Below are 17,837 nucleotides of genomic sequence, written 5' to 3' on the forward strand. Positions count from 1 at the left end.
GTGTGAAACAAGGATGCCCATTTTCACCTCTATTATTTAACAGTGTACTAGAAACACTAGCAGTAGCAATAAGAGACGAAAAAGAAACTGAAGGTGTTAAAATAGGCAGTGAGGAGACTAAGCTATTCACTCTTTGCAGATGATATGATGGTCTACTTAAAAAATCCTAGAGAATCAACTAAAAAGCTAGTAGAAATAATCAACAACTTTAGCAACATTGCAGGATACAAAATAAATGCACATAGATTATCAGCATTTCTATATATTTCCAACACATCACAGCAGCAAGAGGTAGAAAGAGAAGCACCATTTAAAATCACCCTAGACAGTATAAAATACTTAGGAATCTATCTACTAAAACAAACATAGTAATTATACAAACATAACTACAAAATACTTTCCAAACAATTAAAACTAGATCTAAACAACTGGAAAAACATTGAGTGCTCATGGGTAGGACTAGCTAACATAATAAAAATGACCATTTTACCGAAATTAATTTACTTATTTGGTGCCATACCTATCAAACTACCAAAATTTTTTTTTTACTGCTTTAGAAAAAAAATATAGCAAAGTTTATTTGGAAGAACAAAAGATCAAGAATATCAAGGGAAATAATGAAAAAACCGTGAAGGAAGGTGGCTTAGCAGTACCAGATATTAAGCTATATTATAAAGCAGCTGTCATCAAAACAATATTGTGCTGGCTAAGAGACAGAAAAATCAGTGGAATAGACTTGGGATAAGTGACATCAGCAAAACTGTGTATGATAAACCCAAAGAGCCCAACTTTGGGGACAAAAATCCACTATTTGAGAAAAACTGCTGTATTTTTTAATTCTTTGTTTCATAAGTTGCCGTGGCCAAAGAATGAATCAGTATGTGACTAGACTGCTGGTGCTAAGCCTCTTCATACTTGGCTTAGTTGTTCTTCAGCAAGCAAACACAATCTGTTGTCAGGGCCATGTTTAGAGTTTCTCTAGCATGGTTAGATCTGCCAGAACTTGTCCTCCACTGTCCCAGCCAGTCTTCATGAATCCATGTTTACTTTCTCTCTACTGTGAGATATCAAAGGAGTACTAAAAATTAATTATCTAAAAAGAAATATTTACCAAACTAATTTCATGCATAATTCTTATAAAGGAAATCCTATATCCTTGCCATGGATTAAGCCTTTTCTTTTAAATAATCAATATGATCATATTGAAGAATTTTTTAAAATAGTCCTCCCCTCATAGAGTAGATGATCAAGCTTTTCTTAATTATTAATTTTGGATCTCTTTTCCCTGAATTTATATCCTTATTTTCCCCCCTTAGGATGGAAAGAAGAAGTTTGACAAAGAGAGTGAGAAGTACTATTCTATTCTTGACAAGCACTTAAATTTATCAGCAAAGAAGAAGGAGTCTCATTTGCAAGAGGTAAGCTTCGACAATTTGTTCAAAGAAAAGTCTCTGAAACAAATTGAACCAATTCTTTCTATTCTTACTACCTAGACTACTTATCTCTACTGGCTTTTCCATTGTTTATTTATAAGTTTTAGAGTGGTCAATATTTTCACAGTAGGAAAAAATTCACTAATAGGACATTCATGTAACCTTTTGTTAGGATATAATTCAAGTGACAAGTTAATATAGTTTGTACAGTCTCTATCCAAACATGTATTTACCTCTACATTGCAAAATAAGTGATTGTGTATGTCCAAAGTAGAATTAAAAAATCAAGATATCTTGATATAGTTTGAAGTACATCTTTGTGACGTATCTAATCTTGGACCTAAGTTCCTTCTGTCTACCTGAGATGCTCATTACTAATTTCTATAGCCTTTTGTCTTTCAGCTTTTTTCCCTCTTCTCTTGCTCATTCTTGCCTCTTTCATAATGATAATATTTGAAGATCATTTTCCATTGCCTTCTTGGTGATGAAAGCCAGGATCCTACCACTTAATGAGTAAATTTCTAAAACTGAGTACTTCTACCTTTGATGTTTTTTCCCTGCCTTCTCTTCATTTTCCATTCATATCTGGAAACATGGAAAAAGTACCTAGTAAAGCAAAAAAAATGGATTAGCTTGGAAACTCCAACAATTAACTTTTACATGATATTTTAAAGTTAGGTATACAGTCTTAGGAAGTAGAAATCACAGGTCTTCTTATATCTATTCCAAAAATTAGGAATTTGAGTGAGTAAACAATTTTGTTATATACTAGTTATTGTCTGAAGTAAGATTTGAAACTGAGTCTTCCTAGCTCCATGTCCAGTATTCAATTCACTCTTATAATTTAATTGTTGAGTATTATCTATTTCATCTCTTTGACCCAGAAATACTACCAAAAGAGGTCAGAGATAAAGGAGAAGGACCCACCTGCACCAAAATATTTTCATCAACTCTTTCTGTAGTGGCAAAAACGGGAAACTATGGGGTTGTCTGTCATTTGGGAAATGGATGAACAAATTGTGGTATATGGTTGTAATGAAATACTATTTTACCATAAGAAATGATGAAGAGGACAAGTTCAGAAAAACCTGAAAAGACTTATATGAATGGATGTAAAGTGAAGAGAGTAGAACCTGGAGAACAGTGTATACAGTAATAGAAATATTATATGATCATCATCTGTGAAGGATTAAACCATTTTCAGAAAAGCAAGTTTCCACAATAAGTACAAGGGACTCATGATGAAAATGCTATCCACAGCCAAAGAAGGAATTGTTGGAGTATGATTGCAGATGAAAGCATCATATCTTTTACTTTATTTCCTTAATGAGGTTTTCATTGTATATGTGATATTCATCTTCTATCACAACATGAACAATATAGAAATATGTACTGCATGAAAGTACTGTAATAGCTATATAACATATAGATAAATATATAATAATATATATATAAATTAACAAACAATATAAATAAATAAAACTATATCAGACTATTTGCCACCTTCAAGAGAGGGCAGGGAAAGAAAGAGAATTTGAAACTCAAGATATCAGAAAATAATTGTCAAAATTTTTTTCCATGTAACTAAAAAAATAAATGTAAAAAATTAATTCGATTCTCTTAATGATAATAATTATTTTAAAGCAACTTTCAGTTGGACTAGAGTATACTTAACAATTAAATTATAAGAGTGAATTGAATACTGGACATGGAGCTTGTTCCTAAAGCTTCACCAACCTTCTCTATTCAAATAACTATGAAATGTTATTTATGCATACCTAACTGCCTAGTATTAGCAAAACTTTGCATGCTTTAAAGCATAAGGCATGTTTGCGGGACACTGAGCTGACTAACTTTGGCACTTGAAAAATTTGTGTGAAGAAGTGATTTAAATATAATGGTAGATTAAAGTCATATTGAATTAAGTCAACAAATCATTAGTTGATAAACATTTATTAAATGATTGCTATGTGCCCTGTATTGCACTATGCTAAACATCAGGGATATAAAAGGAATAAATAAATAGTTAAATTTTATATAGCACTTACTCTATGCTAGGCACTATGCCTTAGCATTAAGGATACAAAAAGTTAAAGACAGTTCCTGCCCTCATGGAACTTGCAATCTAATGGAGGAGACAACATGCAAACAAATATATGCAAAGTAAGCTACATACAGAATAAATATAAAATAACTAAAAGGGGGAAGGGCACTAGAGTGGAGAGGTGTTGGAGAAGCCTTACTGTAGAAAGTGACATTTTGGTTGGGATATAAGAAGTCAAGGAGTTCAGTAAATGGAGTGGAAGCGGGAAAGTGTACCAGGCATGTGGGACAGTCAGAGAAAATGCCTGGGGCCAAGAGATGGAATGTCTTGTTTATTTGGCAGCCAGCAGTCTACTATTACAGGATCAAAGAGTACCTATTGAGAACCAAGGTCTCCAGTCTTTCAGAATATTAGAAAAGTAGGAGGGGGAAATATTATAAAAGGCTTTGAATACCAACCATCATTTTGTAATTGTTTCTGGAGACAATAGGAAGGCACTGGAGTTTATTGGGGGGCGGTGAGGTGTCACATAATTAGAGTTGTATTTTAGGGAAGTCATTTTATTGGCTGAATGGAGGAGGGATTGGAATGAGGAGAGACCTGAGGCAGACAGGCTCATCAATAGGATATTGCAGTTATCTAGGTATGAGATGATGAAGGCCTGCTCCCTAAAGTGGTAGTAGTTACCAAAGAGAGAAGCCTGTATATTCAAGAGATGTTGTAAAGGTTTTGACAGTAGCTTAGAGATAGGGAGTAATCCTGGATGATTCTTAAGTTGGGAGGCTGATGGGCTAGGCAAATGGTGTTGCCCTCCACAGTAATAGGGAGGGGAGAAGAGTTTAGGGGGAAAGATAATGATTTTGGCTTTGGACCAATTGAGTTTAAAGTAGCCTTACAGTTCAAGATCCCTAAAAGGCAGTTGGAGATGCAAGACTGGAGTTCAGCAGAAAATCTGGGGCAGAATAGATAGATTTGAGAATCACAGCATAGAGATGGTAATGAAATTCATGGAAACTGATAACCATAAAGAGTGATGTTCCAAAAGGCTAGAGAGCAGAGTATTAAGGAAGAGAGAGTGATCAACAGTGTCAAAGTTTGCAAAGTAGTCAAGGGGCCTTATGATTAAGAAAAAGGCACTGAATTTGGCAACTAAAAGATTCGAAAAAAGAAGTGGAAGCCAGATTGTAAGACGTTAAAAAGAGTCAGTAGAGAGAACATAGAGGAGTTTATCATATAAACATTCAGGAGACCTTGAAAATATAGGAGCTAGGTAACAACATGATTCAAGAGTCATCTACTATTAATAAACCAAATGGATTTGTTAGAAAATATTTGAGGTAGATCATTTTACAAGGCTACTGAGGTAACCTTGCTATATATATTGATAGGAAAGGTCGGGTTCAAGATTTTTTTTTAAGAAAAGAATGAATAGTTTTTATTCAGAACTAATGGAATATGAGTATGATTAAAAATAATGATACCAACAATAGACCAAAAAGGAAATCGCAAGGAAGATGTGGTTTTGTGGGTGGGGTGGAGTGAATGAAATAATTTTCAACATGTTAAATATGAAAAATTGGCAAAACATATGGAAGGACATCCAGTAACTAACTCTTAAGCATGTTTGGCACTCTCTATTTGGGAGATATCTTATGTAGACATTATAGATGAAGCATATGGTAATGGATCTGTTTAAAAGAGATATAGGAGGTAGTATGAGAACATAAGGAAAAGAAATATCAAAGAGAAGATAGGCAATACTTTTAGATGCAATAAATACGGCAAGGGTATTTGATTCAGTGAATAGTAGGACACTGGAGATCTCTTTAAAGAGATAATGCTGAGTCCCAAATCAGAATGTCTGAGTCTTCTTTCCTTGTAAAAGTTTTAGCAGAGAAGAGAAATATGAGGTGGTACTTGTATTTTTCTAACTGAAGAAAGTGATTTTTCTCTTTAGTTAGGGGAATATAATTATAGGAAGTGAGGAAGATGATAGAGAGGGAAACATTGAGGATGTAAGAGATTGTAAAACTGATTGGGGAGTCAAAGGAGGGTGACAAAAGTCATGGGTGGTGTAGAATTAATTTTGACAAGGAGTAGGACCACACCTTCCTCTGAAATTGTAAGATCATTTGAGAAGTGATCTAGTTGAACCCCCTCATTTTTAAGATTATTAAACTGAAATCTAAAAGTTAAGTGACCAGCTAAAAGTGCCATACATATAATAAGTGGCAGACCCGAGATTTGAATTTAGGCCTACGAATCCCAAATTAGTGAAGAACACAGAGAATTTTTAAGGTATGAATAAGGAGAGTTGAAAATATTCATGCCAAATAGCCTCAAACTCACTAAAATTAGAAGCTGAGTTCATCTGTTGAAAGGTGTTAGGAGTTTAAAGAAGATAGGAAAAATTTGAAATGATTACTTTGGGGAATACAATAAAGAGTTTATAGGGAATGACTAGAAGGACTCCTGGGTTGCCGTTTATGTTATATAAGATGAATCCCTTCAACAATTTACGACTTTCTCAAGTAGCACTTAGCAGCCTTGGGAACATAAACAAGAAGGCAGATGTTGCTGGGGAACCCAGATTGGAGATTAGGGGTAAAAAAAAAAAACCAACAACAACAACAAAAAAAACCAGCCAAAAGGCTTCCAAATCAGATGTAAAACATAGTATCATTATTATCCCTAACTAAATGGTATTCTTTTGCAAATAGAAAACTTGTGTTTATATCCTTCAAATTATCTTTCTATCAGGAAAATTGCTGAAATATTTTTTTCCTCTGTAAAAAAAGGGACATACTGAAGTGATGATAAAACTTTTTCCCCCTGAAATGTATTTGAAATTATTATTTCTTATAGAATAAGGGTGAGACAATTTGGGAGCATTAGTGCTAAGAACTAAGAAGGAATAAAAGGAGGGAAGTTAAGAGAAGGTTTGGCTCAATTCATTTTCAACAAAGTCTAGAGTTAATTTTCTAAGCACTCTACCAATTTGCCTGGGGTGTATGGAGTGTTTAGGGAGGATCAGCACTTCTTATATGAGGGCTTGCTGAACCCTCTTCAGGGCTACTCCTCCACCTTTGGTGTTCACTGACTATCACTTGTGGCTTCAAAAAGCTATCACATGCAGAATGTATGTAGCTTTTTACACCCTAGTAAAAGTGCCTCAGCAGATGGGTTAAACTAAGTTGAGGATAACCTATAAGCCTCAAACCAATCAGTGAGTTAGCAGGGTGTCTACCTCAAGCATGTGAAGACTTTTCCTGGGCCATCACCAGACATCCTGACTTGTCTCAACATTGGATGTTCATGACTCTAGAAGAGGGAAAGAGGCTAATGACTTTTTTCAACTCTGTCACTTATAGATCTAATTCATGCACAAGTCAGGACATTTCTTGGTCCTCTTTGAAAATGAAGAAACAATAGCTAATTTTCCTATTTTTTATCTTGTTTTCTTTTAGTAAAAATTCTTAACCTCAAAAGATGTCATATATTTATTTAGGGATGGAAGGAGAGAAGGAGAAGGTTGAAATCTTGTCTTCCTTTTTGAAAAGAACCTGAGAAAAGAACCTAAGATAAAAGGAAGAAGGTGATAATAGAGAACAAAAACAGAATTGAGGAAAAGACAAGTATTGGTTGCTGGTCTGAAACTAGATGTTTCTAGATAATACTAATAACTGACATATATTGCAATAAAGTTTACAAAATATATTGGATACATTATGTTATTTGGACTTCAGAACAACAATGTGGGGTAAGTAAAAAGGGTCTTATGTCCATTTTATAAATAAAGAAAATAAGATTCAAAACCATTCGTTGTTTTTGAGAAGTGTTTGCATACTGAACATCAAGACACAATGTATTTGCCTGCAATGGACTTTAGGAGACTGTTAAACATTTCTTACTGATTCCCAAGTCTTTGTACCTTATAACTGGTGCTTCCATTCTACTGAGTTGAGACCCATAGAAGGTTCTTGGACTTTGAATTAGACAGTTTAAAAAAAAACACCATACCTTTAGGCTACATTGAGAATGTATTATCATAAATAAATCTTACATTTAGTAATTTTGTCAAACATCAATAAAAAGCTTTTATTAAATATTTCAAGATTTTGACTGTTAGAACATGTCAGTTGAGACACGAGTTTGAATTCTTACATTGTTGCTGGGTTGCTTGATCATATGACAAACTTTCTAAGAGATCAGTTCCTCATTTGTGAAACATGGGTACTACTTATTTCACATTTATTGAGAGGAAAGCAATTAAAAAAATAAAAATGGATAACATCAGGGTAACAAAATTTTAAGGATAAAGGATAACTTAAAGAAATAAAAAGACACCCTCACACACCCCTTTTTGGAGATGGAAGGTCTAAACAATAGATTGCACATATTTTCTCACATTTTCAATGATTTTTTTAAACCGTTACCTTCCATCTTGGAGTCAATACTGTGTATTGGCTGCAAGGCAGAAGAGTAGTAAGGGTAGACAATGGGGCTCAAGTGACTTGCCCAGGGTCACACAGCTGGGAAGTGTCTGAGGTCAGATTTGAACCTAGGACCTCCCATTTCTAGGCCTGGCTCTCAGTCCACTGAGCTACCCAGCTGCCCCCTCACATTTTCAATGTATTAATGATTGCACTGATTTTTTTTCCCTCTTCAAAAAAAAATAATTGTTGCAAGGGATGACTCTGGAAGGGGTAAGGAGTTAATACTGGGGATAACTATGATGAGATAAGAAACAGGAGACACCAGCAAAAAGATATTTTAAAAATTTTAATCTTATTTTATAAATATGAGTTGATATTTTTGTTACAATATACCTATTATTCCCTGGGCACTAGGACTATATATTAGCTTTGTGACTGGGTAGAAATTAATGTTTTTGAATCTCATTTTCTTTATTTATAAAATGGACATAAGACCCTTTTTACTTACTCCATATTGTTGTTCTGAAGTCCAAATAACATAATGTATCCAATATATTTAGTAAACTTTATTGCAATATATGTGTCAGTTATTAGTATTATCTAGAAACATTTATTATTGCCTTCAAGGTCCTTATATTCTTGTTGGATGGTGATATGAATTTATTTATTTAAAAAATCTATTCTTTCCATCTTAGAATCAATACTTAGTACTGGTTCCCATGCAGAAAAGTTATAAGAACTAGGCAGTTGGGGATAAGTGGCTTGAAAAAGGGCTACATAGCTAGTGTAAAAGAGATGGGGCACCAGGGATGTTTCTTCCTCACAACACTAGGAAATATCTGAGGTCAAATCTGAACTCAGAACCTCCCATCTGTAGGACTGGTTCTCTTTTTCACTGAACCACTACCCCTTGACATGAATTTGTCTTTTTTTTTTTTTTAAATTAAAGAATCAGATTAATGTATGAGCACATATGTGCTGATGTAGTACATAACTGTATGTTTAGTTCTAAGGGGATTCAAAGTGAATTCCAGCCTTAATCCTCTGCCAAAGAGAAATTGAGCTATCCATAAGTACTGTAGCTTCTTGGATGACCTTTCAAAGGAGTATATAATATATCAGATTTCAGTGCTCTAGACTAGAGGTGATGAAAGCTTCTGTAACTGGAAGCAAGACAAGATTCACTACTGTTTTCAGTTATCCAAAAACTCTCTGTCTCTCCTGAGTGGGAAATGAGTTACTCAAGTGATTTGCAAATAATGCCCATTCGAGCTCAAAGAATTAGTACAAGATGTTTCTAAAAACACAAAATAATTTGCTCACATGTGGTTAGTAAGAATGACAGTGGCGTCGTCTGAATAAAGACAAATATTATGGAATAAAGCATTGAAAATAGCTTAAACAAGGGGAATGATTCCAATATAGTTTCAACTATTCACATATCACCTGTTTCCACTTTATATTTTTATAGTTCATTCTTACAAATGGCTGCTCTGCTAAGGTGATCAAAAATTATTCTGAATAGGAAAAATATTTATTTGTTTTATTGTATTGCGTTTGTTCTTCCTCCATGGAATATAGCCCATAAACCATTTTGGGGAGGCAAATGGAAGGATGAGAGTGGTCAAAGTACTGATTTATTTTCCCTCTTATTCTCTAAATTGTTTATATGTTTGGCAATGCATAGTATAAGAGAAAAAAATCCATTTTTGAAACACCCTTCTTGGAAGCAGCTACTTGGTTCAGTGGATAGAGAACCAGCCTTGGAGATAGGAGGTCCTAGGTTCAAATCTGACCTTGTACACTGTATGTGTGACCCTGAGCAAGCCATTTAACCCCAGTTGCCGAACCCTTACCACTGTTCTGCCTTAAAAGTAAAATTTAATATTGATTCTAAGTTAGAAGGGAAGGGTCTTTTTTTTTTTTTAAATCCTTAGTGGATTCTATATAGTCAAAGCTATAGTTTTTAATTAAGATGCTTTTTAAGTATAGTAAATTATTATTTTGAAGCTTAAAACTTTCTACCTAATATTACTTTACTTTGTTATAAAAGCGTCCCATGAAAGTGACCCTCAGTTTTTGCTTTATGAGTTACTGTTGCTTAATGCTTATTCTTCAGTGGGAGATGGTGGTTTTTATTCACTTCCTTTAATTCCAGTTCCTTGTAACCTGTGTTAAAATCGTTGTTAAAGAGATTGAATGTGATATTTCTCTACTAAACCAAATATAGTTCCCAGTTCCCAGAAGGACATCTAAGGGTAACCAGTTTGAGGGTAGCAGGAAGAGATAAAGTTTAAACTAATAAATAAAAAATAGAAAGTGGTTATCTGAAGAATACTTTCTTAGCCACTCTGACTATATAAGAAAGCCCTACTTTATTCCAGCAGTAAAATGTGTTGCAATTTGGGAACATAATTCATTCAGAATCCAGAAGCATTCAAGGTAGATCTTACTTTTTACCAAATTGGAAATAAGCTCTGAAAACAAATTCTCCCTTTTTTTATTTATTACAATTTCAGCTTCCATCCAGTTGTTTCTGCATATGCAATTCTTCTCCTACCAGATGCTGAGCTTTATAGACACTTCAGCTTCTCTCACAGAAAGAGGCAATCAGTAAATTTTTATTAAGTTTCTTCTGTATTTAAGGCAATGGATGAAGGACACTGTGGATATTGATACCAAAAATATAATAATCCCCAATATTAAAGGATAGGAGTACACATATGAGCAGAACATACAGAGTAAAATAAAGACAATAAATACAAAGTAGAAAAATACCATATAGGGAGGAAGGGCACTAGCAGTTAGAGAGGTCAAGAATGGCTCCATGAAATTATGAAGAGTGAAATGAGAAGAAGCAAGATAATATTATATATAGTAACAGAAATAGCATTTGAAGAATGACATTTCTATGTTCACTTCTAAAGAACTAAGAGAGAGATAAGCAAGGCATAGTTTTGCTTGTGTGTGTGTGTGTGTGTGTGTAGTTTTTTTTTTTTTGTTTGTGTTTTTTTTTTAAACCCTTATACTTCGGTGTATTGTCTCATAGGTGGAAGATTGGTAAGGGTGGACAATGGGGGTCAAGTGACTTGCCCAGGGTCACACAGCTGGGAAGTGGCTGAGGCCAGCTTTGAACCTAGGACCTCCTGTCTCTAGGCCTGGCTCTCACTCCACTGAGCTACCCAGCTGCCCCATGTGTGTGTAGTTTTATCAAATGATACCTTCTCTAATGGGGAGAGAGTTAATTGGATATTTTAGTGTAACAAATAAATAAATTTAAATTAAATAAATAGAATGTACAAAGTGATGGGTTCACTATGTCTTGAAGGAAAAGAGAAAGAGGAAGAGAAAGAGAAACAGACAGATAGAATAGAGACAGATAGACAAGAGGAGAGATTATTTTAGGTAGATGTGAGGAGGGAGAACATTCCAGGCCTGGGAAGCAGGTCAATTCAAACGTACAGATATAGAAGAAAGAGCATCTATGAGGAGCAGAAAGAAGACCATATTGGCTAGATCACAGACATACTTTTTTTTTCTTATTCTCTGTATTCTCCCCAATAATTATCACAGTGTTTTTAATACTTTATTGGTATGTAATTAATTCTCGATTATTGGATAGTTTCCTATTTCTTGCATCCTTAAAAAATACGACCATTAGTGATTCATTTTATTCATGTCTTTGTTTCTGTTTTCTTCCATAGGCAGATACACAAATAGACCGAGAACATCAAAATTTCTATGAGGCATCACTTGAATATGTCTTTAAGATACAAGAAGTTCAAGAAAAGAAGAAATTTGAATTTGTTGAACCAGTAAGAGTTCCAGACTTTCTTCTTTATTATCGAATATGTATTTAAGTTGAAAGTTATATTTTTCCCAGAATCTTTTTAAATAAAAATTCCTTGAGGGTAGATACTTTGTAGTTTTTATTTTTTTATATTCCTGGTACTTAGTCCATTGCCTTACATTTAGTAGCCACCACACGAGTAGTTGTTTAATTGAAATGAATGGAACCAGGCTCTGTCACTTACTACCTATGTAGCCAAGAGCAAGTCATTTAAACTCTCAGGTTTCTCTTTAATTATCTGTAAATTGACAGGATTGAACTAGATGATTCAATGTCCCTTCTAACTTTAGACCTATGAGCCTGTGAATTGAATTAAATAATTGTTATCTACTGCAATTTTTACAGATGGAGTTTTAAATGCTTAGAGTAAAAGCCAGTTGCTTATGTGAAGTGTGTGTATGTGTATGTATGTACAGACACACAGATATGCATATTTATGTCTATATACGTGTCTTTATACACATACACAAAAAGGATGTAACTTGTGTTACATAATTACAGAGAACATGCATTCATGAATGTTTTGTAATGTTGTTTTTAGTCGTGTGCAACCTTTGTGATGCCATTTGGGTTTTTCTTGGCAAAGATTCTGGAGTAGTTTCCCCCTTCCAATTTCATTTTACAGAAGAGAAAACTGAGGCAAACAGGGTTAAATGACTAGCCCAGGGTAACATAGCTTGTAAGTGTCTGAGGACAGATTTAAATGCAGGCCTTTCTTATTACATTTCTGGAATTCTCATCTACCTGTGCCTCCTCCCTGCCTGCTTTTGAGTATCAAGAATCTCTAAAAAATTCTAAAGTAATTCAATTTCTAAGTAAATGCAATGTAAAGGGTTTCTAATGTACAAGGAGAACAGGTGGTCATTTCTACTTATTTACCTTATTGCTTGTCATATTCCTCCATATTCACCATCCTACTGTGTTAGAGTAGAGAATATACTTTTGTAACATTGCTCCTACTGTGCCTTTCAACATTCTGAAGTATAGTTACTAGAATACTAGGGGAGAGGAAAAGAGAGAAAGATGGAAGAGGGAGATGGAGAAGTGGGGGTGATTTTGCCTCAAATTTCAAGAGACAAGAATAGCAATAAATAAAGAAAATGCAAGGTAATTCACAATTCTTTTTTTTTTTTTAAACCCTTAACTTCTGTGTATTGGCTCTTAGGTGTAATTCACAATTTTTAATTGTGGCCATTTAAATCAGTATTTTTCTTGTACCACATTTTTAGGAGTGACTTACAAGGAACTATATATAATAAATTTGATGTGATAAAATATATAATTATATATAAAATTTATAGATGTAATTTTATAAAAATATAACATTTTTAAATGTAACTTTTACATATTTAAGTTTTATACTTTGTCCCTAATGCAACCATTCTCTGGAGATGGTGATTGAAAACAATATAATTACCAGTAGGAAGGAGAGGATAGCCCCAAAGCAATTAAAATTCAGTAGTGAGAATAAAATAATCTTTATATAAAGAAAAATCATCACAGCAAAGAAACAAAATTAAGTTAAGGAAATTAAGTGTATTGGGAAAGTTTACTTCTTTTCTTTCTTACTGGCAATAGTTAGACAAGAATTTGATAAAAGATCTGGGGTTTTTTGTTGTTGATTCCAAATTATAGATCAACATTATGGTATGTCAATGGGGAGAAGAAAGCAAATATGATCTTCCCCCCCCTTTTTAAAATTTAGAATATTTTTTCCATGTTACATGATTCATGATCTCCACCCTCCACCCTCCCCACCCAACACTGCTCTTTCTTCCCACTTCCTGAATCTGATAAGGAGTTACACTGCGTTATACATGTATCTTTGTTCAAAACCTATTTATGTATTATTCATACCTGCAGTAGCACAATCCTTTAACATCAAAACCCCAGTCATATCCCTATCACATTATGTGAACAATCACATATTTTTCTAATGCATTTCTGTTTCCTCAGTTCTTTCTCTGGATGTAGACAGCATTCTTTTCTCACAAGTTCCTCTGAATTGTCCTGGATCATTGCATTGCTTCTAGTAGAAATTCTTCTTCTATTACATTCAATTGTGCCATAATTTATCAGTCTCTTTTTATAATTCTCCTGGTTCTTCTCCTTTCACTCTGCATCAGTTAATTCCTGGAGGTCATTCCAGTTCACATGGAATTCATCCAGTTCTTTATTCCTTTCAGCATAAATAATATTCCATCACCAAAATATACCATAATTTATTGAGTCATTTTCCTATCGATCGACACACCCTCATTGTCCAATTTTTTGCTACCACAAAGAGCACGGCAATAAATATTTTTGTACCAATTTTTTTCTTATTATCTCCTTGGTATGGCTTGTTCAAAGGACAGGCATTCATTTAAAGTCTTTTGCACATAGTTCCAAATTGCCCTCCAGAATGGTTATATCAATCCACAATTCCTATTCTTTATATTCAAGTATTTCACGCATTCTGAATTTATCTTGGTGTGGGGTGTGAGATGTTGATCTAAACTTAATCTCTCCTATATTGTTTTCCAATTTCCCCAGCAATTTTTGTTAAATAGTGGATTTTTTCACCCCAAAGTTGGGCCCTTTGGGTTTATCATACCCTGTTTTGCTGATGCCACTTATCCCAAGTCTATTCCACTGATCCTCCCTTCTGTCTCTTAGCCAGTACCATACTGTTTTGATGACCACTGCCTTATAATATAGCTTAATATCTGATATTTCTAGGCCATCTTCATTCACGTTTTTTTTATTATTTCCCTTTATATTCTTGATCTATTGTTTTTCCAAATAAACTTTGTTATAGTTTTTTCTAATTCAGTAAAAAAGTTTTTTAGTAGTGTGATAGGCATGGCATTAAATAAGTAAATTAATTTGGGTAGAATAGTCATTTTTATTACATTAGTTCCTACTACACATGAGCAGTCTATGGTTTTCCAATTGTTTAGATCTAATTCTAATTGTTTGGAAAGTGTTTTGTAGTTATGTTTGTATAATTCCTGTGTTTATTTTGGTAGATATATTCCTAAGTATTTTATATTGTCTAGGGTGCTTTTAAATGTTTCTCTTTCTACCTCTTGCTGCTGTGATGTGCTGGAAATATATAGAAATGCTGATGTTCTATGTGCATTTATTTTGTATCCTGCAATGTTGCTAAAGTTGTTGATTATTTCTACTAGCTTTTTAGTTGATTGGCATATGATGCTTGTTGATGTGTTAAGATATATTCTGTTTATTATTTTTAGGAAAGGACCTTCTATTCCTATACATTTTAGTGTTTCCAGTAGGAATCGGTGTTGTATTTTGTCAAAGGCTTTTTCAGCATCTATTGAGATAATCATGTGGTTTTTATTGTTTTGTTTGTTGATATGGTCAATTATGTGGATGATTTTCCTAATGTTGAACCATTCTTGCATTCCTGCTATAAATCCCACCTGATCATGATGAATAACCCTCGTAACCACTTGCTGGAGCCTTTTCACTAGTATTCTATTTAAGATTTTTGCATCTATGTTGATAAAGGAGATTGGTCTGTAGTTTTCTTTCTCTGGTTTTCATCTACCTGGCTTTGAATTCAGTACCATATTTGTGTCATAAAAGGAATTTGGTAGTTCTCCTTCTTTGCTTATTATATCAAATAATTTGTATAGTATTGGGATTAATTGTTCTTTGAATGTTTGATAGAATTCACTTGTGAATCCATCAGGCCCTGGAGATTTTTTCCTAGGGAGTTCTTTGATGGCTTGTTCAATTTCTTTTTCTGATATTGGATTATTTAAGTATTCTTTTTCTTCTGCTGTTAATCTAGGCAATTTATATTTTTGCAAATATTCATCCATATCACCTAGATTGCTAAATTTATTGCTATATAATTGGGCAAAATAGTTTTTAATGATTGCCTTAACTTCCTCTTCATTAGAGGTGAGGTCTCCTTTTTCATCTTTGATACTATTAATTTGGTTTTCTTCTTTCCTTTTTTTAATTAGATTAACCAATACTTTGTCTATTTTATCTGTTTTTTCAAAATACCAGCTTCTGGTCTTATTTATTAATTCAATAGTTCTTTTACTTTCAATTTTATTAATTTCTCCTTTGATTTTTAGTATTTCTAATTTAGTTTTCATCTGAGGATTTTTAATTTGTTCATTTTCTAGTTTTTTAAGTTGCATGCCCAATTCATTAACCTCTGCCCTCCCTAATTTGTTAATATATGCACTCAGTGATATAAATTTTCACCTTAGAACTGCTTTGGCTGCATCCCATAGGTTTGGGTAAGATGTCTCATCATTGTCATTGTCTTCAATGAAATTATTGTTTCTGTGATTTGTCCTTTCATTTAATTATTTTGGAGAATCATATTATTTAATTTCCAATTAGTTTTTGGTTTGCCTCGCCATTTATTCTTACTAATAACTCTTTTTATTTCATTATGATCTGAGAAGGTCACATTCATTACTTCTGCTTTTTTGCATTTGTTTGCCATGTTTCTGTGCCCTACTACTTGGTCTATCTTTGTGAATGTTCCATGTGCTGCTGAAAAGGTGTATTCCTTTTTGTTCCTATATATTTTTCTCCATATATCTATTAACTCTAATTTTTCTAGACTTTCATTCACCTCTCATCTCTTTCTTATTTAATTTTTCATTTGATTTATTTAGATCTGATAGGGGAAGGTTGAGGTTCCCCACTAGTATGGTTTTGCTATCTATTTCCTCCTTGAGCTCCACTAGCTTCTCCTTTAGAAATTTGGAAGCTATTCCGTTTGGTGCATACATATTGAGTACTGATATTTCTTCATTCTTTATACTGCCTTTTATTAGGATGTAGTAACCTTCCCTGTCTCTTTTAACCTTATCTAATTTTACTTTGGCTCTGTCAGAGATCATGATAGCCACCCCTGCCTTCTTTTTCTCATTTGAAGCCCAATAGATTTTGCTCCATCCTCTCATTTTCACTCTATGTCTGTCTGTCTATCTCATGTGTGTTTCTTGTAGACAACATATGGTTGGGTTTTGGTTTCTAATCCACTCTGCTATTGCTTCCGTTTTATGGGCGTGTTCATCCCATTCAATTTCAGAGTTATAATTATCAACTGTGCATTCCCAGACATTTTGATTCTCTCTCCTAGTCCTGTCCTTTCTTCTTTCACTGTTTCCTTCTATATGAGTGTTTTGTTTTTAATCAGATCCTATAATCCCCTCCCTTATTGTACTTCCCTTTCTCCCCCCCTCCTTTCTTATTCCCCTCTTATTGTTCCTTAAAGCTACACTGCTCCCCCCCAATCCCTCTCCCTTCCTAATATTGCTTCCCTCCCCACCAGTCTGTTTGTTACCCTTCTACTTCTCTATAGGGCATGAATCAATTTTCTGCCCCTATGGATCTGATTGTTCTTCTCTAAGTTGATTTCAAAGCACTTAAGTATTGAATATTTCCTCTCTCTAACCTCTTTACCCTCATAGTGTATTCTTTTCACCTGTTGGTCCCATGAGCTTCTTTATGGAATATAAATTTATTCCTTTTTGTTTGTTTTTTTATTTTTCTTATTACCTTCTTCCCATCCCCCCAGTTTTGTATATATTCATACACACACAAACACACACACACATATATGTATGTATGTATGTATGTATAGCTTGACATTTCATCCTATACAGTTTGTTTCTGTTCCCTCTATGTAAGCTTCTTCTATTTTTTCTGCTGGTAATAATAATTTTTAATATTTGCAAATACCTTCTTTTCTTCTTGGCATACAAATTGATTGAACTTGTTGTATCCCTTAAAGAAAATAATTTTTTTTTCTCCCCCCATTCTGTTAATTACCTTATGTTGATTCTCTTGAGTTCTGGGTTTGGGCAGCAAACTCTGTTTAAGTCTGGTTTTTTCTTCATGAATATTTGGAAGTCCTCGATTTTATTGAATGACCATACTTTACCTTGCAATAATATAGTCAGTTTTGCTGGATAGTTGATTCTTGGTTTTAGACCCAGTTCTCTTGCTTTCCGGAATATTGTGTTCCATGCCTTCTTGTCCTTCAGTGTACATGTAGCTAGATCCTGTGTCATCCTAACTGGTTCCCTGAT

General features: G+C 33.9%; 1 protein-coding gene across 1 annotated transcript in view; it reads left to right on the forward strand.

Moving 5' to 3' along the window:
- The window catches only part of ARHGAP42 (Rho GTPase activating protein 42), a 408,927-nt gene that overhangs the window by 279,142 nt on the left and 111,948 nt on the right, over nt 1-17,837 (forward strand). Inside the window, exons 5-6 of the mRNA XM_044668392.1 lie at nt 1,317-1,418; nt 11,618-11,728. Of these exons, the coding sequence (XP_044524327.1) occupies nt 1,317-1,418; nt 11,618-11,728 (213 nt within the window). The remainder of the gene's footprint in view (nt 1-1,316; nt 1,419-11,617; nt 11,729-17,837) is intronic.

This window comes from Gracilinanus agilis, chromosome 3 (assembly GCF_016433145.1).
Source record: "Gracilinanus agilis isolate LMUSP501 chromosome 3, AgileGrace, whole genome shotgun sequence".
NCBI classification, from domain to species: Eukaryota; Metazoa; Chordata; class Mammalia; order Didelphimorphia; family Didelphidae; genus Gracilinanus; species Gracilinanus agilis.